A 20,289-nucleotide genomic window follows, 5' to 3' on the forward strand; every position below is an offset into this window, starting at 1 on the left:
CTGTAGCACTTGGGGTCTCATCCGAACCACTTAAAGATTTTCTGCATCATTAATTACGGGGGAAACAGGGTTGAAAAATCTTAACCTATGCTGGACTTGTACAATGGACCTTCAGGTAAGTGAGCAAGCGTCTAGCTCACTGAGCCACTACAGCTCCTTCAGAAATATGACAAAATCCATCGTTTGCGAAAGAAATATCTGACGGAGGAGAGTTGATCAACAAGATTTGGAATGGAGGATTTGAAATATCATACCATCTATTGCCATTCCTGTATCTAGACATTTCTTGAAACGACAGGCTTTACATCTATTCCGATTCTGAGGACTAATAACACACTGGCCACCGAAAAAACACTTGTATTTCTCTCCTTTCGGTATACTCCTTCTGAAGAATCCCTGAAATACAGAAAATAATTGCTTCTTAGAGATGGATGAAAGCAACAAATTTGCATTTATGAAATCATGAGTAATACATAGCAATATGAATATTATGTAGTCTTATTAAAATTAGAACAATCTTTCATACCATTTTTATTAGTTTTTATTTATAATATAGCCACTTCAGTTAGGGTCTAAAGACAGGCCTCATAAACATTCGTCAAAATAACCTTTTAACCAATAAAATTTCTGCCTTCTCCAGCACTGGCATTTTGTTCAAGTGTGGAGGAATTTGATCGGTTAAAGCAGATCTCATCAGATTTGGTCAAAAGGTTATTTTGAGGCATGTTCAAGAGGGCTGTCTAAAAGACAAACTCTAACTCTAACTGAAGTGGCCATAAAAAACCAGAACGAAAGTTTGGTCTAAATTCAATTAGACTGAATACAATGCAAATCTACGAGTCATGATTTGTGTTAATTTTGTGGGTGATATAACATGCTATTCAAGATCTAGGGGAATCACATGGTCGCTACTGTAAAAATTTTAGTTGTTTTGTTTTATATATTATCATGAATGACAGACATTTTTTACAGGAACTATGTCAAAATTGTCATGTGATCACGTGATTCTGGTAATTTAAATATTAGAGACTGGTCATTCAGAACTACAGGTGATTGTAAACAATGACAATGAAAACAAAACACCTGTAAAAGATGTATTTCAAAATCATAATAGAATATGTAAGAGTCAGAATTATCTCCCAAAGTCTCTAAATTTAAGGACTATATTTAGGTCGCAATATTACAATTACATGACAAATCACTGCTAAATACCGGAAGTAAAGAGTCTCACCCAAGACACAACGGAATCAACCATTCATTACAAAGACATATTCAGCTTTACGGAAACTGTCGAAGATTGCCGATTGATAATGTATAACATTTGAAAAGTAGTTCAATAAAACACCATGGTAATATCTATTATCTATATTTAATATTTACCTGGTGTAACTATAATCTTATCTACTTATCTAATCAATATCTTGACTTAGATTCAAATTACTAATATATTAACAATCGTAATTCTGAAATGGGTGTGATCCTCTTCGACAGTCAGACTTAAGAGTGCATACTTGTTAGAAGTTGGAGAAATAATATAAGACATGCTGAAGAAAGAAAAAATTTCTATAATTTCTTTAAAGTACATATCGGAGACATGACAAATCCAACTCCAACTAGCACTCCACTGGGAAATACATGTGATATGACATTTCCATACTGAAGCAAGCCCAAAAAAACAAAAAAACCTAAAAAGCCAATGAATTAAATTTGTATGTACCCTTCAAGCATGATTTTCATAACTAATGAAATCTACATTTGGAAAAAATAAATCCTGTAAGAAGTTAAAAGGTATGTAAAAAAGCCATTCATCTTATGATTTTCTCTCTGAACTAACAAATCTAATATTGCTTCTTGACAATGACATTTATAAAGCGAGGTAGACAAGACAGTAAGTTTTATTTAGCATCAAAATTCTCAGGAATTGCGTAAAAATAATGTCCTCGAAAATCCTTTAATATATTTGTTTTAAATAAACATTTATCAATTTGATAAATGTTTTTTTTCTCTAAGGTGCCAACATTGATCTTAAGATATTGATATGAAATTTGATTTCTATGTCATTAAAATAATAATCCTATTCGGAAGCTTGCAAACACTAATACCCTACTTCCGTCTTGAGATAAACAATGTTGATTTAACATGACAGTCTATAGATTTACAATTGTCAGACGCCATGAAATGAGAAAGCTTGCTTTAGACAACGTTTAAAATGATAAATGGATAACATGGATTTCCAGCGATGGCCATAGACTTCCCCTAAATCGCCGTTGTTTTATCCCGAGGAGGAATTAGGGAACAAGTGTGTTGCGCATGCTTACGTATAATTCGGAACTGGCTTATTGGTTGCCATAAATATTCATAGATTAAGAGAAGATTTGAATGAACAAAATTTCTATAACAATTTCTTAAGATCTAGAGATCACAATTGTTGTAATCTGATGCAGAGAAAAACCATGGGAAAGAATCTGTATGTGCTTTTAATAAGATCAAAAGATGCTATATAGAAATAATGTAGGTAAACGAAGATCCTGTTTTCCAGCTGGTCCTTGGCAACTATAATCACATGTATGAGGAAAGATGACTCCTTCACAACACTTTCCCACACCAACTGTGTTAAGAACCCACAACCACCATTAACTGCACATCAATTTGTCCTCAATCATGATTTTATACAATTTCAATAGTGCACAAGTACTGAATTAAGATAACAATGTCATTATTGTACCATTAAGCATCATTATAAAATACTCCAGAAACAAATTATATTTCTCAAGATATTATCATTACAAAATGGCACATAAAGACCACAGACTAATTGCAGAATTGTTTATCGTTGCTATGTGACCTTTATTTGTTATTCTTGAAGAAAAGCAATAGATTTTACTACCAACTTTAACATCGTCAACACATTATCTTTCAGTTCTAACTTCTTTTATCTAAAAAGACTAAATTAGTTTGTACTTTTTGATTATGTAATACTCAACTGACTAATAAAGCGGCCATTTTCAAGTGACATTAAGTAGATGTAATGAATAAGCTTCAGCTTTTACTGTTTGTTTTTAATGATTTATTAATTTTTTATCACCTACGTTTCTGTTCTCAAGCAGAGAGCCGTGGTGGCTCAGTTAGTTAGATGCTAGCTTGCTAACCTGAAGGTCCAGGGATCAATTTTGACATAAGTCAAGATGATACGTTCAGATTTTTTTACCCGGTTTCCCAGTGATAAGGGACTAACATGGACAAGGTGTCTAGTCGTTCGGATGTGACAATAAACCGAGGCCACATTTGCTCCAGACTGTGCATGTTAAAGATCGCTCGACAGTTGGAAATCGTAAAAGAGAAGGCTAATGTTGTCCTGGCAAAATCTCCCTCAATGCACAATGCAGGGCGTTGCCTTTCTTCATAAACCCAATCAGGTGCAGAATAGTAGGACGTAAAATTCCATTCATTTCATTTTCATTTGTTATGTTTGCAAGGGTAAAATCCTAGGCCTACTTCTGAATAATAATGGGAGATAACTGCATGCTACTTACTGAGTAACTCTTCAAGTGTTAGAAAATAGAAATAGTCAGCAAGTAGCAAGTATATAGATTAACATCCACGCACTTCCAAAATCTGTGACAATCATTACAAAAGTACAGCAAAAGTATTGAATCCATTTCAAAAAGTAGCTTCGATTGAAATAAAGTAATGAAAACACAACTCGTTTTTTTAACACAAATTCATTTTAAGTTTGAAATAAAGTAGATTTGTATTCCAGATTTATCATTACATTATTTTGTTGGCATTTTACACACACGCAATTTTTTTTGTATTTTGTCCTATTACTTGCAATAACTCCAGATAAATGTACATCAATTCAATGAGATCTGATAACCTTTACTGACCTTCAATAATGGTCAAATGGGTTTATTATCACACAAATTCATTAAAACTCTTCAATCTTATCGGTTACTCCAATACAATTGTTATATGTTCCTGGTGCAATGATACCATGAAATCAGTGGAGTATTTTGGCTGTAATTTTAGGCCCATGGCCCCCAACTTGGGCCATAAAAATGAAAAATTTAATCTACTAGTGCCCTCTTAAATCCGCAACAGAAGTGGCCCCCTCTGTCAGCACTAAATTCCATAAATAAGTACTTATTAGTACACAGTATTAACTGTATTAAGAGACCACCCAAGACGATAATCCTAAACGGTACCTTAATGGTGGAGGTCTCTTAGAAGAGAGTTGGGTCAGAATCAAAAAAAAAAATTTTTGTTTCGATGGCCATTTTATATCTTGTGGGAGACATAATTAATTAACAATTGAGTTCATCTTTTGAGGATTAGCAAATTGCCAGTAAGCTATAATCCCTATTAATCTCACCTGTATGTAAAACCATGTAATTTTCATACAAGCGAGATAATGAGAACTGTTATGGTCATAATACATCATCGATGATCACGTAATGAAGGTGGTGGATTACCAGTCATCAATCATATTGAAAAGTTGTGAGGAAATCTTTATTGTGGTGCATATTGAAGGTGGCTGTTTAATAAAGGTGGTCACATGACCAGGATTCACCTTATTTATGGAAGTAAAGTCTTAGATTCCTTGCAATTGAAGAATCTGTGAGGAACTGATATTATAACAACAGCTTATAACTTTGAAATGACAGTTTACGCCAGTAGTTATCAGTTGTGCTAAGTCGTTCTAAGGCAGGGTATATATCAATGTATCAAAGTATTATATATAAATATCAGGGTACATTTCCATATCGAGAAAAACGCAAAAAACTATTTGTATGCTTATTTTGTTTAACTCTTTTTTATCATTTTTTTTACCACTATACGTGGTTTTCATTCTTTGAATAATTAAACTTTGTTTAACAGTTTGAGTACTCCGGCCCATTCAAACGTATAATAGTACATTGTACAAGATTTTTTCATCTGCAGAAAAAAGAACAATGAACCATTGAAATAATATAATATTGTACGTGTCACCCACGATATATCGATTGCACTTTGGTTCCCTGTTTGAGAAAGACTCCTTGTGCATCAGTTGCTAATGTTTTACGACAATATTGGTTGTTTACCTAAGACGATAAAATCAGTTTATGGCAGTCTATTAAAACTGTTAACCTGTTAATTCAGTGTAAATCTCGACAACTGTCAAGGATGCAATAAAATGTTGTGAATTGTTAGTTGATCACAGTCCAGGACTTATTCTTCTTCAAGGAAAATCTTCCAGAGACTTTAATAATCATATCTGAACACATATATTTTATGTTAATTAAAATTAGACTCAACTTTCGTTCAGCTTTTTATTAGACCAAAACATCTGTCTCTATTCCAGCCACTGATAGCTATTTGGACAGATGTCAGCTGGTGTAGAGACAGAAATAATAAACCCTGTTGAATGGGGACAGTGATCTCCGCAGATTCTCCTATTTAGATACATCAGATCTGCAAATCCCAGGTATATTTGGAAAGATGAATATTTTTGGGTTTTTTTATCTTGAAAATAAATTTTCGTAGTTCAGTCATACCATCATTTTCTCCCTACACCATTTATGTCATGTCTCCGGTTCCATCAAAGTTTTTTTTTGGCGAAACTGATCTAGCATTGGCCATTTAAGACTGCATGTGCAGCCAAAAGTTCTAAGGTCACAGAGTCACGTGATACTAACAAAACGAAAGTTACAGTGATGCCCAACACTTATTTACAATCGTATTAAAGGTAATTCAATATTATGTTAGAGAAAACACACTTTGGAGATGTGGAAAATTCCCATTTATCAGGGTCTTTTTCTTCTGACTCTACTCCAGCTGACAACTGTCAAAATATCCATCAGAGGCTAGAAAGAGGCAGATGTTTCAGGCTACTTTTTTATTAGCTTTTATTCTTAATATCCTCACTTCAGTTAGGGTCTAACGACAGTCCTCTTGAATATTTATCAAATTAACCTCTTGATGACGTCTGCTTTATCCAATCAAACTTCTACCCTTTCCAGCCCTGACGACTGAAGTTTCCTCTAACTTTAATTAGACTGATTATGTAAGCAAGTTTCGACCACAAAAAGGATATAGATGAAAAGAAAGTACCTACCTTACAACCTTCACAAGTGGCCACACCATAATGGACACCGGTAGCTTTATCATTGCATATTCTACAATCACCAAAAGGAAAGGGAATGGCACCAACAGGCATCTTGTTGTATAAAGTCAGGCAAATTTATCTTAGTGAAAGGCATCCATCTTTATTTCATTCCATCTATTCATCTGAAAAACAAGAAATGAATTTTAAAGTTGCAGTTCCAGTAGCGCTGGCACCATAAATCGATGAATCCATGTATCATGTTACAACATGCCACAATACGTGTATCGTATCACGAGGTCGTGTATCAATTGACGATAACTCTCAGTCCATAAAAAAATTTGGATTTTAACTTAAATTTGAATTTTTATAAGTTGGTGAGTGATAAAAAATTTTTTTTCACTGACTTGACATCAATTCTTGTAAACTCTTTATAAGGCAGTTGATGTTAACCACTCCTACCAACTATATTACCAAATATCACAGTTATAAATTAATATATATTGAAACTTTAAAGATAAAATATTAATTTTTATGCCATTACCACATATCATGATATATGATATTGTGGTATGATTAGCGCTACGCAGCACTAAATTCCAGACAAACATTTAAAAAAAACTTGGTGTATTCAAAGTTGAAGAGCTTCAAATAAAAATTAACGTTTAACCAAAACATTACACAGTAAAAATTCAAAAATTTTAGTGACAACAAAGTCACAGTTTGTAAAAATCTATTATAGATATATTTCAACTATAATTCACCTGGACAGCTGCCATTTTTTTGATATAGAAATAGTTAGCAAAATTCCTAGTTTGAGATATTTTTGAAGGAATTATCAATTTTCGTACATTTCTAATACTTCTGCTCACTATCAACTTATTATATTCAAGACACAAATCAACACCATAAAATGGTGCACCTATCCCTTTAAATGAATACTACCTATAAAAATGAACAAACTTGGTGAAGGGAGTATAACACATTTATCAATGGATTTACCTGATGTCATAACTATACAACAGAATTCCTGTATAATCCAATAAATCTAAAAAACTTCTTAAGTCAGATTTGAAAGCACTTAAAATCTTTCAGATGTTTTTTTTTTAAATTATTAATGGTACTGAAATTGATTATTACTTAGTTATTGGATTATAGAAGGATTCTGTTGTTATGACACCAGGTAAATAAGTATATTCTCTTATAGGCCAAGTTTTAAGAATTTTATGTTCATTCTAAGAGGTGGTATTGGTCATTTGAATAAAACTAATTGTAATAATAATCATTCTATGATAGTTTGTTTTTTCTTCGAGGACATTGAAAGCATCAATTTACACCATTCCAAATTTCAATCAGATGTTTGTGGTTCCTACAATCCAATGAAACTAAGAATGTGATGACGTCACTAATAGCGAAGGGCGATAAAGCATATTTTGCTATAAGTGACATCATTAAATACTAAGTTTTAGGGAATCCGGAAAAGATCAATGTCAAAAGATTTAGCAAAGGACCCCAAAAGACACCTAAATTGTTATCCTTGTTGATTATAGGTGTTTCTTGTGTACTGTAAAGCTAATTAAAAGCCCTCTGTACTATTTTCTTAATCCTATTGCGAAACCAATTGACAACAAGATTATTAAGAGGCTTGATAGTTGGGAAATCTGGTTGTTATAAGATTTAAATGGAAAACATATCTGTCATAATTATATTGTCTTCTTGTCTTCATTTAATTAGCTTTTATCTTGACCTTTTTTTTTTCAAGAAGATTTATGTAATGGTTCAGATGTGATTTTTGTGTCGTATTTTTCTCAATTTTTTCTTCTGCACTATATTCTGGATAAGGAAGATGGATAAGGAAGATGGATAAAAAAGATGGATAAAAAAAGAAGGATAAAAAATATGGCTACTGAAGATGGATAAAAAAGATGGATAAAAAAAGATGGATAAAAAAAGATGGCTAATGAAGATGGATAAGAAAATTGGATAAAAAAAAAGATGGATAAGAAAATTGGATAAGGAAGATGGAAAGTGGATACAAGTTGCCCTATTCTGTCAAATTCTGTCAAATTTTAACATAACACTCCCACTCGCAACTCTATTTAATATCATCAATGATAGGGTCAAATTCAAACATGCACCCCAACCGGTGCCAGTATTGGGTTAACCTGACAAGGGGATGTTGATTTGAAAAATCAAATACTGATCTTAACATATGCTCAAGACCCTCTCAAACTTCTAGAGTCACCCTGATAGAGGGATAGGAGCTGAATACCTGGGGGATTCAAAATAATTACATAACTGGTTTTGACAACAGACTTTTGGAGCTATTTGTGACTTAATGCTTGGATATTTTAAATTGTAACTTTCACGAAAGGTAAGGGGTATCTTCCTGTATATGTTGGCATGTAGTTTCATGTATTTCACGCTCTAAGCCACAAAAACTGAATGAAAAAAAGGAGAATGCCCCTTTAAACTGTTACTGAATTTCAGCTACCTCAACTATAAATAGGACTCTTCACGGGGCACTAACAAAGTTGGGCATGATTACTAATATATGGAACATTTGATGTCCCTCTGCAACTTGGTTTGTCAACTTGAATTCCCTATCAGAGGGTTCACATAGCTTATTTGCCATGTTTTATATAATATGTAGGGTATATAAAATAACATTAGGCCTACTAAATAGAAAGTGTAACATGTTTAGAACTTGACATATTTGTTTATATAATGTCCTAATTTAGCCACCATACATTTCTATTACATGACATTACATTCTATAGATGATTCTGTTATAGAACTCAGCACTTCACCTGTTATTCAGTATTGTTTATTTTGAGTCTATATCAAAAACTTTACTAGCCATAAAAAAAGAATTACGCTTCTAATCTACTATAGATAAACTTCATTCAACCAGTAGTCATATGGAATTTGATACTGTATGCATTGACCTATTTTTAATTTGTAACAAACACACGGCAAAAATAACACAAATTTCTGAAACTTCAGGTACAGTACTAAAATAGTCCATGGTAAGAAGTTCACTTGAGGTAAATTATAACTAGGCCCTACATGCCAAATTCTATTACATCAATTCCAACGATTTTAAAATTGTCCACAAGTGTTGAAAATAGGCCTACATGTTTTTCTTCATATAAGATACATACTGATGTTAACATATGTATTAATTGTCCAAGAATAAGTCTGGTTTCGGGTTATTAACCCCAGAAGGTGATGGCTAATGTGGATAGAAAATAAAATAGATGTAAGTATTGTAATGACATACCTTCCAAATTATATTTAGACATTGATTTTAACCTCCTTTCTAAACGTACTATTCACTATAATAATGGCTATCATGTTTATGTTTTTCCTAACTGAGAAAGGGGGATAACTCTATTGGTAAAATGGCAGACCTGCCCCAGGAGTCAAGGCTAAACAATATTTTTACTTTACAAACTTTAAGGCGTTGAGATATCAATTATTTCTGTTAAAGGGGTATTCCGCTTTTTGGTAAAAAGTTTTGATTTTCAAAAACATCGTAAATTATGCCTGAAAATATTTCTAAAGTATGCTATTTATATCTATGTATCAACTTAATCTAGCTGGATTTGTTTTAAGAGGGTTAATTAAAAATAGAGAGTACTAATTGTTAATAAAGCAGTTTGACCTATTTATTGTGTTATTGTGGCTTTATAATGGCTCGATGTTATTAGTTGAAACCTTTAAAATAAGTAAAAGACATGTTTCTCGACAATTAGGCGTTAATTTTACTCAAATCTGCACAGTAGTTTTCTAACAGCTTCAACAAACTTAAAAACCTTACATAATATTTTTAAATATTTTTGGCATTTCAAAATTAACGGCTGGATTTCTTTACTTAAAATTTTCAGATACGTTAAAGGGTACATCTCTCTAGATTTTGGAGTATAGATTTCACAAATTTTAGCAAAAAATTTTTTCGACCTACAAAAAAAGCGGAATGTTGCTTTAACAGCAATGCAATTTTGTGGCCAATAATGAACATAATAAAAGTTTAGTATAGTAACCATAATAGTTGGTCTGATAGAAAATATATTTATGTCATGCATGATATAACTCAGTATAAATGACCTGTTTTTTTTTATATCTTCACAAATATGATTGATATCTAAGTTAAATTATATAATATTTGACACTATAAAATAGGGCTGGGTGATGTTGATTCAACTGGATATCACAATATTAAGCATTCGGACAAGCAACGAGTGCTTATGATCACTGAGTTAAATTCATATTCAACCCTTGAAAGCTGGGATAAATCAGGGGTTAAAATTAAGACAATATTATATGGTAATAACTCTGGAGTAATTTTTATATGCATGCGTGCCCAGATTTAATATTTAATCTGGCGATGAATAAAATAAATTTTATATTAGATAAGCACGAGTGAAAGATTCAGACACCTATCAATGAATACATAATTTTCTTAAATTTTTGTTGATCTTTTTCTATATAAAGCCTTCATTTTGAAGTCTACCTTTTTGTACGTTTCCTCAAATGTCTTTGCCGTAATAATTTAGATGTTGATAAACATGTTCATGTGATAACTAAATTGGAAAATTAATCAAAGTTATATTATTATGAATAATGTCATGCCGTTTACCTTCAATGTTAATTGAGTCGTCAATTTCAAAGAATGTCATGTTGTTCTGTTTACATGGTATATGAATACATGAACTAATTTGCATAGTAAATAACTATGAGTACATATGGCTTTTATGAACCTATGTTATGAACCCGAGAATAGAATTGTTGTGTGATAAATGATGATAATGGAAGCCTATTTACTTTTTTTTGAAACAAACAAATTTTAAATGCATGAAAAAAAATTAATATCCCTTAAAAAACCCCTAATCGTTATTAATATGAAACAAACATCTGTTTCAAATGTTTACTTACTAAAATTGTTTATCTGGGCAAAAATTTGATGATATATCATGATAACTACCATATTTCACTATACAGCAATATTTCGATATTACGAACAAATAAATTCTTATACCGGTATTTATCACGATACCGCCCAGCTATAATGTATAACGAAGATCAATTTCATTTTTTATTAAAGGAGCACCATCACTATCAGTTTGACCAATCATACCTTAGTTTCCAAAACAGCAATTTTTTTAGCTTACGTAATCATTAATAATGTTCACAGCTCATCGTTGAAATTTGAGCCTTCAAATCAATGTGTATCCATAATTATTCACATTAAGTTAAAAATTCGACTTGAATTTTAGTGAGACTCTGCCATATATAGAAAACACATATATAGGAATAGACAGTGAAATTTCTAGTTTGAGGTATATTTGAAGGGATTATGAGATTTTCGTGCGTTTTAGTACTTCTTAAGACTATTAAAGCACAATAAAGATACAAATCAATCCCGACTGTTCCCCTATAAAGCAACTTCAATTACTTGTTGATAAAAGAAGCCTTAAAAAATGAAATGATATAAGACTATATTTTGTTGAATGGGCATTGGTGTTAGTTTTTTAGATCAAATATGTCTAAAAAAAAAAAAGTGATCACTTAAAAGTTGACAGTTTTCTTTTAAATTACACCTTTAAATATTTTGTCATTTTTTTAAAATTTAAAACAATCTTAACCAATTAATGTAATAAAAAAGCTCATAAATTTAAGCACTTGAACAACACACATGAATAAGACTAATCATACAGTTGAATTCTCTTAATTTGTGAGTAATTTGTAGTAGAAGTTATAACTAACGATTATGAGCTATTAACTTATATTACTATTAAAGGGATGAGTTATTAACCTGTATTACTATTAAAGGGATTGTTAAAAGGTTTTCTAACATTGTATGTGTATCGTGGAGACCGATAGCATCAATTTGCACCATTCCAAATTTCAATCAGATGTCTGTGGTTCCTGCAATTGCACGAAAAATAAGTGTTTGATGATGTCACTAATCGCAAAATATGCTTTATCACATAAGGATTTTGTGATTAGTGACAACATAAATGCTTAGTTTGAGAGGAATTGCATGAACCACAGACGCCTGGTTGAAAATTGAAAATTAATATTTAATTATAATTTGAATTTTTCAGTTGAATGATACCGGCAGTGACATATGGCATGAAAATTACCATTTTAATAACCATAATGCTACGATAGTACATACAGTTCAAACTTAGTATACAAAATAACAATCATAGTAAAGGCCCTTATTCCCTAGTAAGACCTCATCTTGACCCTTATTCCCTAGTAAGACCTCATCATAACTTTTATTCCCTAGTGCTAGTAAGACCTCATCTTGACTCTTATTCCCTAGTAAGACCTCATCTTGACTCTTATTCCCTGGTAAGACCTCATCTTGATTCTTATTCCCTAGTAAGACCTCATCTTGACTTTTATTCCCCAGTGCTAGTAAGACCTCATCTTGACACTTATTCCCTAGTAAGACCTCATCTTGACACTTATTCCCTACTAGGACCTCATCTTGACTTTTATTCCTTAGTGCTAGTGAGACCTGATCTAGACATTTATTCCTTAGTGCTAGTTAAGGTCTAAATACTGGCCTTTTAAACATTTGTCAAAATAACCTTTAGACCTAATATGATGACATCTGCTTTATCCAAACAAATTCCTTCACTCTCACAAAGTTCTAGCGCTGGAGATGGCATAAATTTTATTGGTTAGGTCAAAAGGTTATTTTGACGAATGTTTAAGAGGCCCATCTTTAGACCTTTATTGTAGTGGCTACAATAAAAATAAAAGCTAATAAAAAAAGGAACGAATGTTTGGTCTAAGTTTCATTGTACTGTATAATATCTCAACATATTAATCAAAAGTTAGTAAAATGATGGTCAAATGTCACTGAGAAAAGAAAAGAATCTGAAATTTCATAGAGAAATATGGAAGATACACATTGAACCATCAAAATTACCTTGCTATGATCCTTCTGTCTTGAACTTTTTTACAACACTAAAAGCACTGGTTTGAAAAACCTGGTTTAAAAAATGTTTATATATCAAGCTTTGTTGACTGTTATTGGATTTTTTTCAGTCTAGACAAAAAATACGGCACAATGTCAACAAGTAAACACTTTCATTACATGTGTTTACAAATACAGACAATGTGCAATTTATGTAAACCCCAAAGCAGTTGCCAAGGTCAACATTACTGACAACTGTTTTTCTACAGACTGTTTGCATGTCTATCAAGGTAGGCTTAAAAGCAGACGTCTTAAAAGAAACAGCTCTAGGTCATAGTCACAGACTCAGAAGATCTGCCAAAAAATTAGGCAGAAAAATTTCTTTGTCTATTTCATTTTAATAGAAGTATTGAAACATCAAGTAGACATGACAAAATTTGCTCCTGATAAGTGTATTAACCATCGAGATCAGGAAATTAGTAAACTCATGTACAGATGTGTTACCTTTTTAAAAGGACTGAAGCACCATTTTTGTGACCAATCATACCTTGGTCTCAGAAACGGGAATATTTTAGCTAAGTCAATCAGTGATAGTGTTCAGAAATGAAAAAAATGAATGGAGTATTATGTCCTACTTTTTTCACCATGTGGATAGTGTTCAGGGCTCCTTGTCAAAATTTGAGCCTTCAAATCCATTATGTGTCCAGAACTATCCGTTTGAGAGTTAAAAAGACAAGTTGTCTTTTCTTGAGACACTACCCTCTAGTTTGAAATATCTTTTGAAAGAATTAAAATACCCATTAGAACCAAATTGTATATACACACTGTACATAAACATGTCAATAAAAATACACAGAAACACACATACATATATACTAAAATAACAGACAAATTGCATAATAAGACTATCAAAACAATAGTTGAAATTCTTTCTCAATCCTAATTACCAGCTGTATTCTATATTTATTCTTCCTTATGATGAGGGCACACCACTGATTGTTATAAGGTTTTTATCTCGCAGACTAGATTCTTGTCAAGAGTTTGGGTATCGCAAATCAAGTCACGATACAATACGTATCGCGATCCAAGTGTCATATAATGTAAAGAGGCAAAAGTTAACAATTTTCAATAATTAGGCTTCCATATCAATTTATAACTTTATAACTGTGATATTTGGTAATGTAGTTGATAGAAGTGGTTATGTCTTATAGTTACCAACAATTTCAGTCAAGTCATTGATAACAAATTTGTGTTTGCCACCTTCTATAGAATGAAGAAAATCGGCAAGTATAGATACACAATCTTATGATATGATACAAGTATTGTAGTATGTCATATCCTGATACATCAATTCATCAGCGCCACTGCAGTCACACAAAGAGACAAAAAGTCTCCAGTTGATCCTTTTCCCTATGTTGATGAATGAGAATGAATTTGTGGAGTTTTGTTGTGAGTGAGAGCTGTCACAAAAAGATAACAATCGCCGACAAGAAAATTAGCGAAAAATATCAAACAGGTTTGATGTTCAAAATCTTGTCTTGGAAGCACAGGCATACGTGAGATTTTACTCAAAATCTGCATTGTCGACAAAAATTCTCAGTGTGCGCTAATCAGAAGCAAACTCTTTGTTTTTTTTTTGGACAAAAAGGCCATTTTGATCTGTTACATCAATTGATGACATTTGCTGGTGTGAATTATATTCAACAGAACTGCTATTCAATATGGGCAACCACATGCAGTGTGCAATCTGAAAATTAACCTTGAAATTGTATAGACAGCTGTTTTATCGGTTGCAAACTGGTGTTAGATCTTTAACTTGCAAATAGAGCCTCTGTTTAAAAGTGTTTCTTCTGAATGCGTAATCCCTTTTAAAGATGGGTTCCCTTATTTTCATTTATGAAAATGAAAATGCTAATACTTTAATGAATAGAAAGTTCAGGTGTTCTTGGAAAAGTCTTACATGTCCATATTAAATTCATCATTAGCTAAATTAGAAGAGCATTAAAAGCAAAATCCCAATGAGTGACCGATCAAGAAAGGTCAAAAAGTATTTTTTTGTTTATCCAGACTGTACATACATGGACATTTATGATTGATTAAACTCTTAATCATATGCAATAAGAACATAATGATATGATTAAGAATACATGATAATTCATTAGAAACACCAATTAATCAAATAGTTTGCTTAATTTGACACTAAATAATAAGGAAAACCATCTTTAATCCCATTTGACATTGTCTTTGACGCTAACAAGAAGACAATGAGCTTCAAAATCTGCTGGCACTATTTTATCCTGAGCTCATCGCAGTGACTTAATTTTCCATATCCTTCATGTCAATCTTCATTAAAATATAACATACTTTCTCATTTGCGTTTGTCAAGTTTTAAAATTTATTACATAACTAAAGCTGTTTATCATTTTCAAGAAAAAAAATTCAATTTCTTTTTTTTTTCCGTTATGACACTTTAAACAATTTGCCTGCAAGCTTGAAAAAGCATGACAAACTATGTGTAGCTTTGATTGCTCAAGCCACAAGACGTCTGCCATTATTAGGAAAAAATGAGTGCATGTTTACAACTGAAAAACAAGGTTAATCTATTTGTTATGCAATGCAACGCATCATAAAAACAAGCTTCAACATACAAAGAAATGAAGTATTTGCTGTGCTGCACATAAAAAGATACTGATAACAGTTTTTTCAAATTTCACAAATATTTCTGTTATGTTTTCTCCTATCAATATGATTGAGAGACAATGACTATAGTGTAATAATGTTTATTTATAGAAGAATGTTTGGATCTAGATGTTGAACATTTGAACTATTAGTAACAGATGTGATATATATATACTCTTGTTTAAAAAAATAAATACTACAAATTTATACATAATGCTAAATGGCAAACAACAATAACAATGAATACTCTATATTTACATCTACTATTTTCCATTGAACTGATGCAATTTTGTTTGGAGTCTAACTTAAAATACACACCATTGCAAGCCAGCAAAACATTAAAGGAACATGGGTTTCAACATTTTTTAGGGTTGGAGGTTTAGGGTTTTGAATATATCTAAATAGTCTAGAAAGTACTAGAAATGTACAAAAATCGCATAATTCCTTCAAAATAACCTCAAACTAGAAATTTTACTCACTATTTCTGTATATGTCTTTTTTATATATTGCAGTTTCTCAAGAAAAGACGAGTCATCATTTTAACTTTCAAACGCAGATAATTCTGGACACACATTTTTGTGTAAAAAAAACCTGTATCAGACATTAAGGTACGATTGGTCAAACTAATGGTGCACCTGTCCCTTTAATATTTTTGGGTGTTTTTCTATCAAGGTTCTATCTAGAGTTATGTATCAAACCTTGAACCACCAGGCTCATTTTAAGAGGAAAATCTCTTTAACCCATGCTGTTTCAGGAAATAGGAAAATTTATGTTAACAAAAATTTTTATATGTAACTCATTCATAATTTTGTCATTTGTTTTTTTTGATATCCTGATTACAAGGTCAAGGCTGTAGTGCAAGCCAATGTGAGGCAAACAGTGTTCTGGGCGGATTTATAATACACAATTTTAAAGAAAAGACACATAAATTTGGTTGTTGTTTCAAGAATTTGGTCAAATTTGTCCTACTTTTCTTCACCTGATCCGGCTTATTAGAATGGAATATCATGCAGTGTGCAATGAGGGCTGGGTATCGATTAACAAATTGAATTTTGTTATTAATGGCTAGCGATCAATAATCGATGAATAATCTAAATGATTCAATTGAAAAACCCTGTAAATACTAAATTAAAATATGCCAAAATTTTTAATTTCATGGGTAATTTTTGCATCATAGAAGTATATTCTTGCTTTGATTTATTTTGTTTTATTATAGTTTATTGTGGGTATGTTATGTGCTGAAGTGAATGTGCTATATGGAAGAGATTACTACTTGTTAACGGGTACAGTGGAGAAAATGTAACTTTAACCTATAATGATTAGGAATTTTCTTAACAATGATAATCTATTATTTTGATCATTTTACCAAGCCATAGTCATTAGTCTCCTTTTATTTACAAATGTTGAAGGATTTTTAAACATAACCAACCTGTATCACACAGACCTCAATTTATTGACTCTTTCGTATGATTGAACATTTTTTCTATGTCAGATCTGCAACATTGGCCTGAGGTCAGCTATATCTGTGCTGGGATTTCATCCCCAAAATGAGCAAGCCTAACTCAATGAATTACTGCAGCAATCTTGAGTTAAATATAACGAATAGCCAATTCAGAACAAATATCATATGAGAATAAGGAAATTCAAATTGGTAAAATGTTTAACCTTGGCCAAAACTGAAATGCTTGGAACAAGAATAACTCATTCACAGTGATAATGCAATAAAACTTTTTGAAAAATTAAACGCTCTAGGCACATTACAGTCTATTTCTTCACATGGAAGTCTGTGATGGGTTGATTTATACTAGCACATGAATTAAGGAGAACTATGTTATAAAAGGGTAGAATCATTTTAAAGATGCCCTTCCTTATTTTCATCTATTCATATATTAGATTTTTGGATGGCTTATACTCTTATAAATCGAAAGTAGAGGTGTCACTAATGATTGAGAAAAATACCAGTTCGTCTCACGAGTCAATTTTACTGACGAGTGACTGATCAAGAATGATCAAATAGTCTTTTTTGATTATCCAGTATCAAGGCAAGAATATAATTGGATAAATTCCTTAATTCTAATGCATCAACTACTCAAATACTTTGGTATTCCTTTTTCCTACCAGCAACAGGAATGATAATTTTTCAATTTCTTTTTGTAGAAATAAAATGAATTACTTTAAATCAGTTCCTTCCAAATATATTTAGCTCATGATAACAAATTTCGAATATTTGGTGAACAAACATGGAGACTAAATTTTGCTATACTAAGTGGATTTGAGTTTATTATCTTCTCCCAGTTTGTTGTCCACAAACATTTCTTTAGATTAAGAATACATGATAATTCATTATAAACCCCAATAATCAGAATTTTGCTGGATTTTAGTCTAAAAAATGTGGAAAGACATCTTTAATGTATTAAAATGGCAGCACCATATAGAAATTTACAGTAGCAAGATATTAAATTGACTATGAACAGTATGGGAGGGATATAGTACCCCTTGGGTTTGAAGTGACCAAAACAAAAATCATTTGACTAATTTTGGGTAAGTAAGTTTGAACAAGCCTCAAAAAAAAATATATGTGTTCTGATTTTAGCCTGGAAGTTTGGGAAACTCCCCCAGCCTTAACTATACTCATACTGAACACCAAAATCAGACACAACAACCAGACAAGAGTTCAGACAGGGCATCAGACATCTGCCTAGTCAGTAGAGGTGAGACAAGGACAACTGCCTTACGCTAACATTCTTAATGCTGGTATTCTGTGATTTGTTTGTCCACTGCAATAACGTGTGTCTGACTGTAGATGGTTTACGTTTGTCTATAGTATGTGAAGTAAATTGTTTATTAAATGTCTAGTCGTCTGTTGTTTTCTGTCATTGAAGAGTATTTGATTGAAGGTATATAAAGTAGTTCAATGAGTCTAGTCTTGTCGTATAATTATTGATATCAATCAATGTCTAATTAGCAACACAACCAATAGGTCAGTTTTAGTAAAGATTTCAATCTCGAAAGCTTATAATGATTTTTACAACTTTACACTCTGGCACATAGGCTACTTGAGCTAATGATATGGGCAATGTCATGCAGTGTGCAATGAGTCATTTTCACATGGATAACAACTTAGGTTTAGATCCTTTCTACCAGCTGGTCCTCGACTATGATCTTTTTGCAGATTATCTGTACCCACTTAAATTTGGGTTGACTGTAATAAGGAAAGATAACTCCAGTGAATAAGGCCTTCTAGCAACTATTTTAACAATAATTCTAATATTTAATATTCGTCCATGCACCTTGGCCTCCAAAGTTTTCAAAATCAAGCCAAAATTATGTGGAACCTTTGTGGAAGTTTCTATATGCATGTTGATGTTTAAGGTGATTAGTAGAAAGAAAATGGCTACCAAAATTGTAATTTTCACGATGAACAATTGACCTACATTCCCATCAGACTTTTTGAAATTGAAAAGAACATTCCAAATAATAGTAATTTCCCTACAGTTCATAGAATTTTACAATTGATAACTTAATAACAGTACGAACTAATAAAATGATGCTCTACATAATACAATTGCATTATATTGAATATCGTGTGCCATTGTCATTGTTTTACCAATGCTGCTGTTTCACAATCAAATCATAATTGAGTTTTATAAAAATCATTCAAAGACTAGATTTGCATTAGGTCAAGTATTTCTTGTAGTTTTGCATAATTATCTGCTAAAAGAAAATGTCATAAAAAACATACAATGCAATTCATGCTGAAAACATCAATGTTATTTGTATAATGTCAATGAAAAAAATTTTTTTTTTACTACTGCTTCAGTGGTGGAACCATCTGCCAAAAAATTGTAGGTACAAATAGGGGATAGACTGACATAATGAATTAACTAAGGCAGTGCCGTAACTATGCAACAGAATGTCTGTATTATCCAATAAAATTCATAAAACTAAGTAATAATTCATAAAACTAAGTAATAATTCATAAAACTAAGTAATAATTCATAAAACTAAGTAATAATTCATAAAACTAAGTAATTATCCTTAAAACTATGTATTTATTAAACAATACTTAAAAATATTTCAATTATTACATAGTTAAATGGATTTATCACATTATAGAGGGATTCTGTTGTATAGTTATTACATCAGGTAAGTCCACTGATGAACAAAGACCCTTATTGGCCAAGTTTGAGAAGCTAAATTTTATGTGTATTCTAAGAGGTAGTGTCTCTTTAAAGGTCAAAAGATTAAAAAAGATAATTAAAAGTACATTTTAAGATGGAAAAATGCCCTACATTATCATTGATCTGCACTAAATTTGACATCAATATTACAGTTTGTTTGATATAAGATAAAATTTCATTGGGCTATTAGTACCTATTAATGTGTATTATCATCAATTATTTAACTTAAAGGGAGATGTTCCACATTGATTTGACCAATTGTACTTTAAGTCTCTGAAATGGGGAATTTTTAGCTAAGCTAATCAGTGTTCACAACTCACTGTCGAAATTTGAGTCTTCAAATCAATGTGTGTCTAGAATTATTCGCGTTTGAATGTTAAAATGACGTCATTTTTTAAGACTGCCATATA

At 31.7% G+C, this 20,289-nt stretch overlaps 1 protein-coding gene across 1 annotated transcript; it reads right to left on the reverse strand.

Annotated features, from left to right (window-relative positions):
- Positions 1-216: 216 nt before the first annotated feature.
- On the reverse strand, positions 217-6,196 carry LOTGIDRAFT_138244 (hypothetical protein; the record flags this gene model as incomplete). Its single annotated transcript, XM_009048530.1, has 2 exons — positions 217-396; positions 6,095-6,196. 2 exons carry the CDS (start codon positions 6,194-6,196, stop codon positions 217-219), a joined length of 282 nt encoding a protein of 93 aa, XP_009046778.1.
- Positions 6,197-20,289: the final 14,093 nt, after the last annotated feature.

Source organism: Lottia gigantea, assembly GCF_000327385.1.
Source record: "Lottia gigantea unplaced genomic scaffold LOTGIsca_123, whole genome shotgun sequence".
NCBI lineage: Eukaryota > Metazoa > Mollusca > Gastropoda > Lottiidae > Lottia > Lottia gigantea.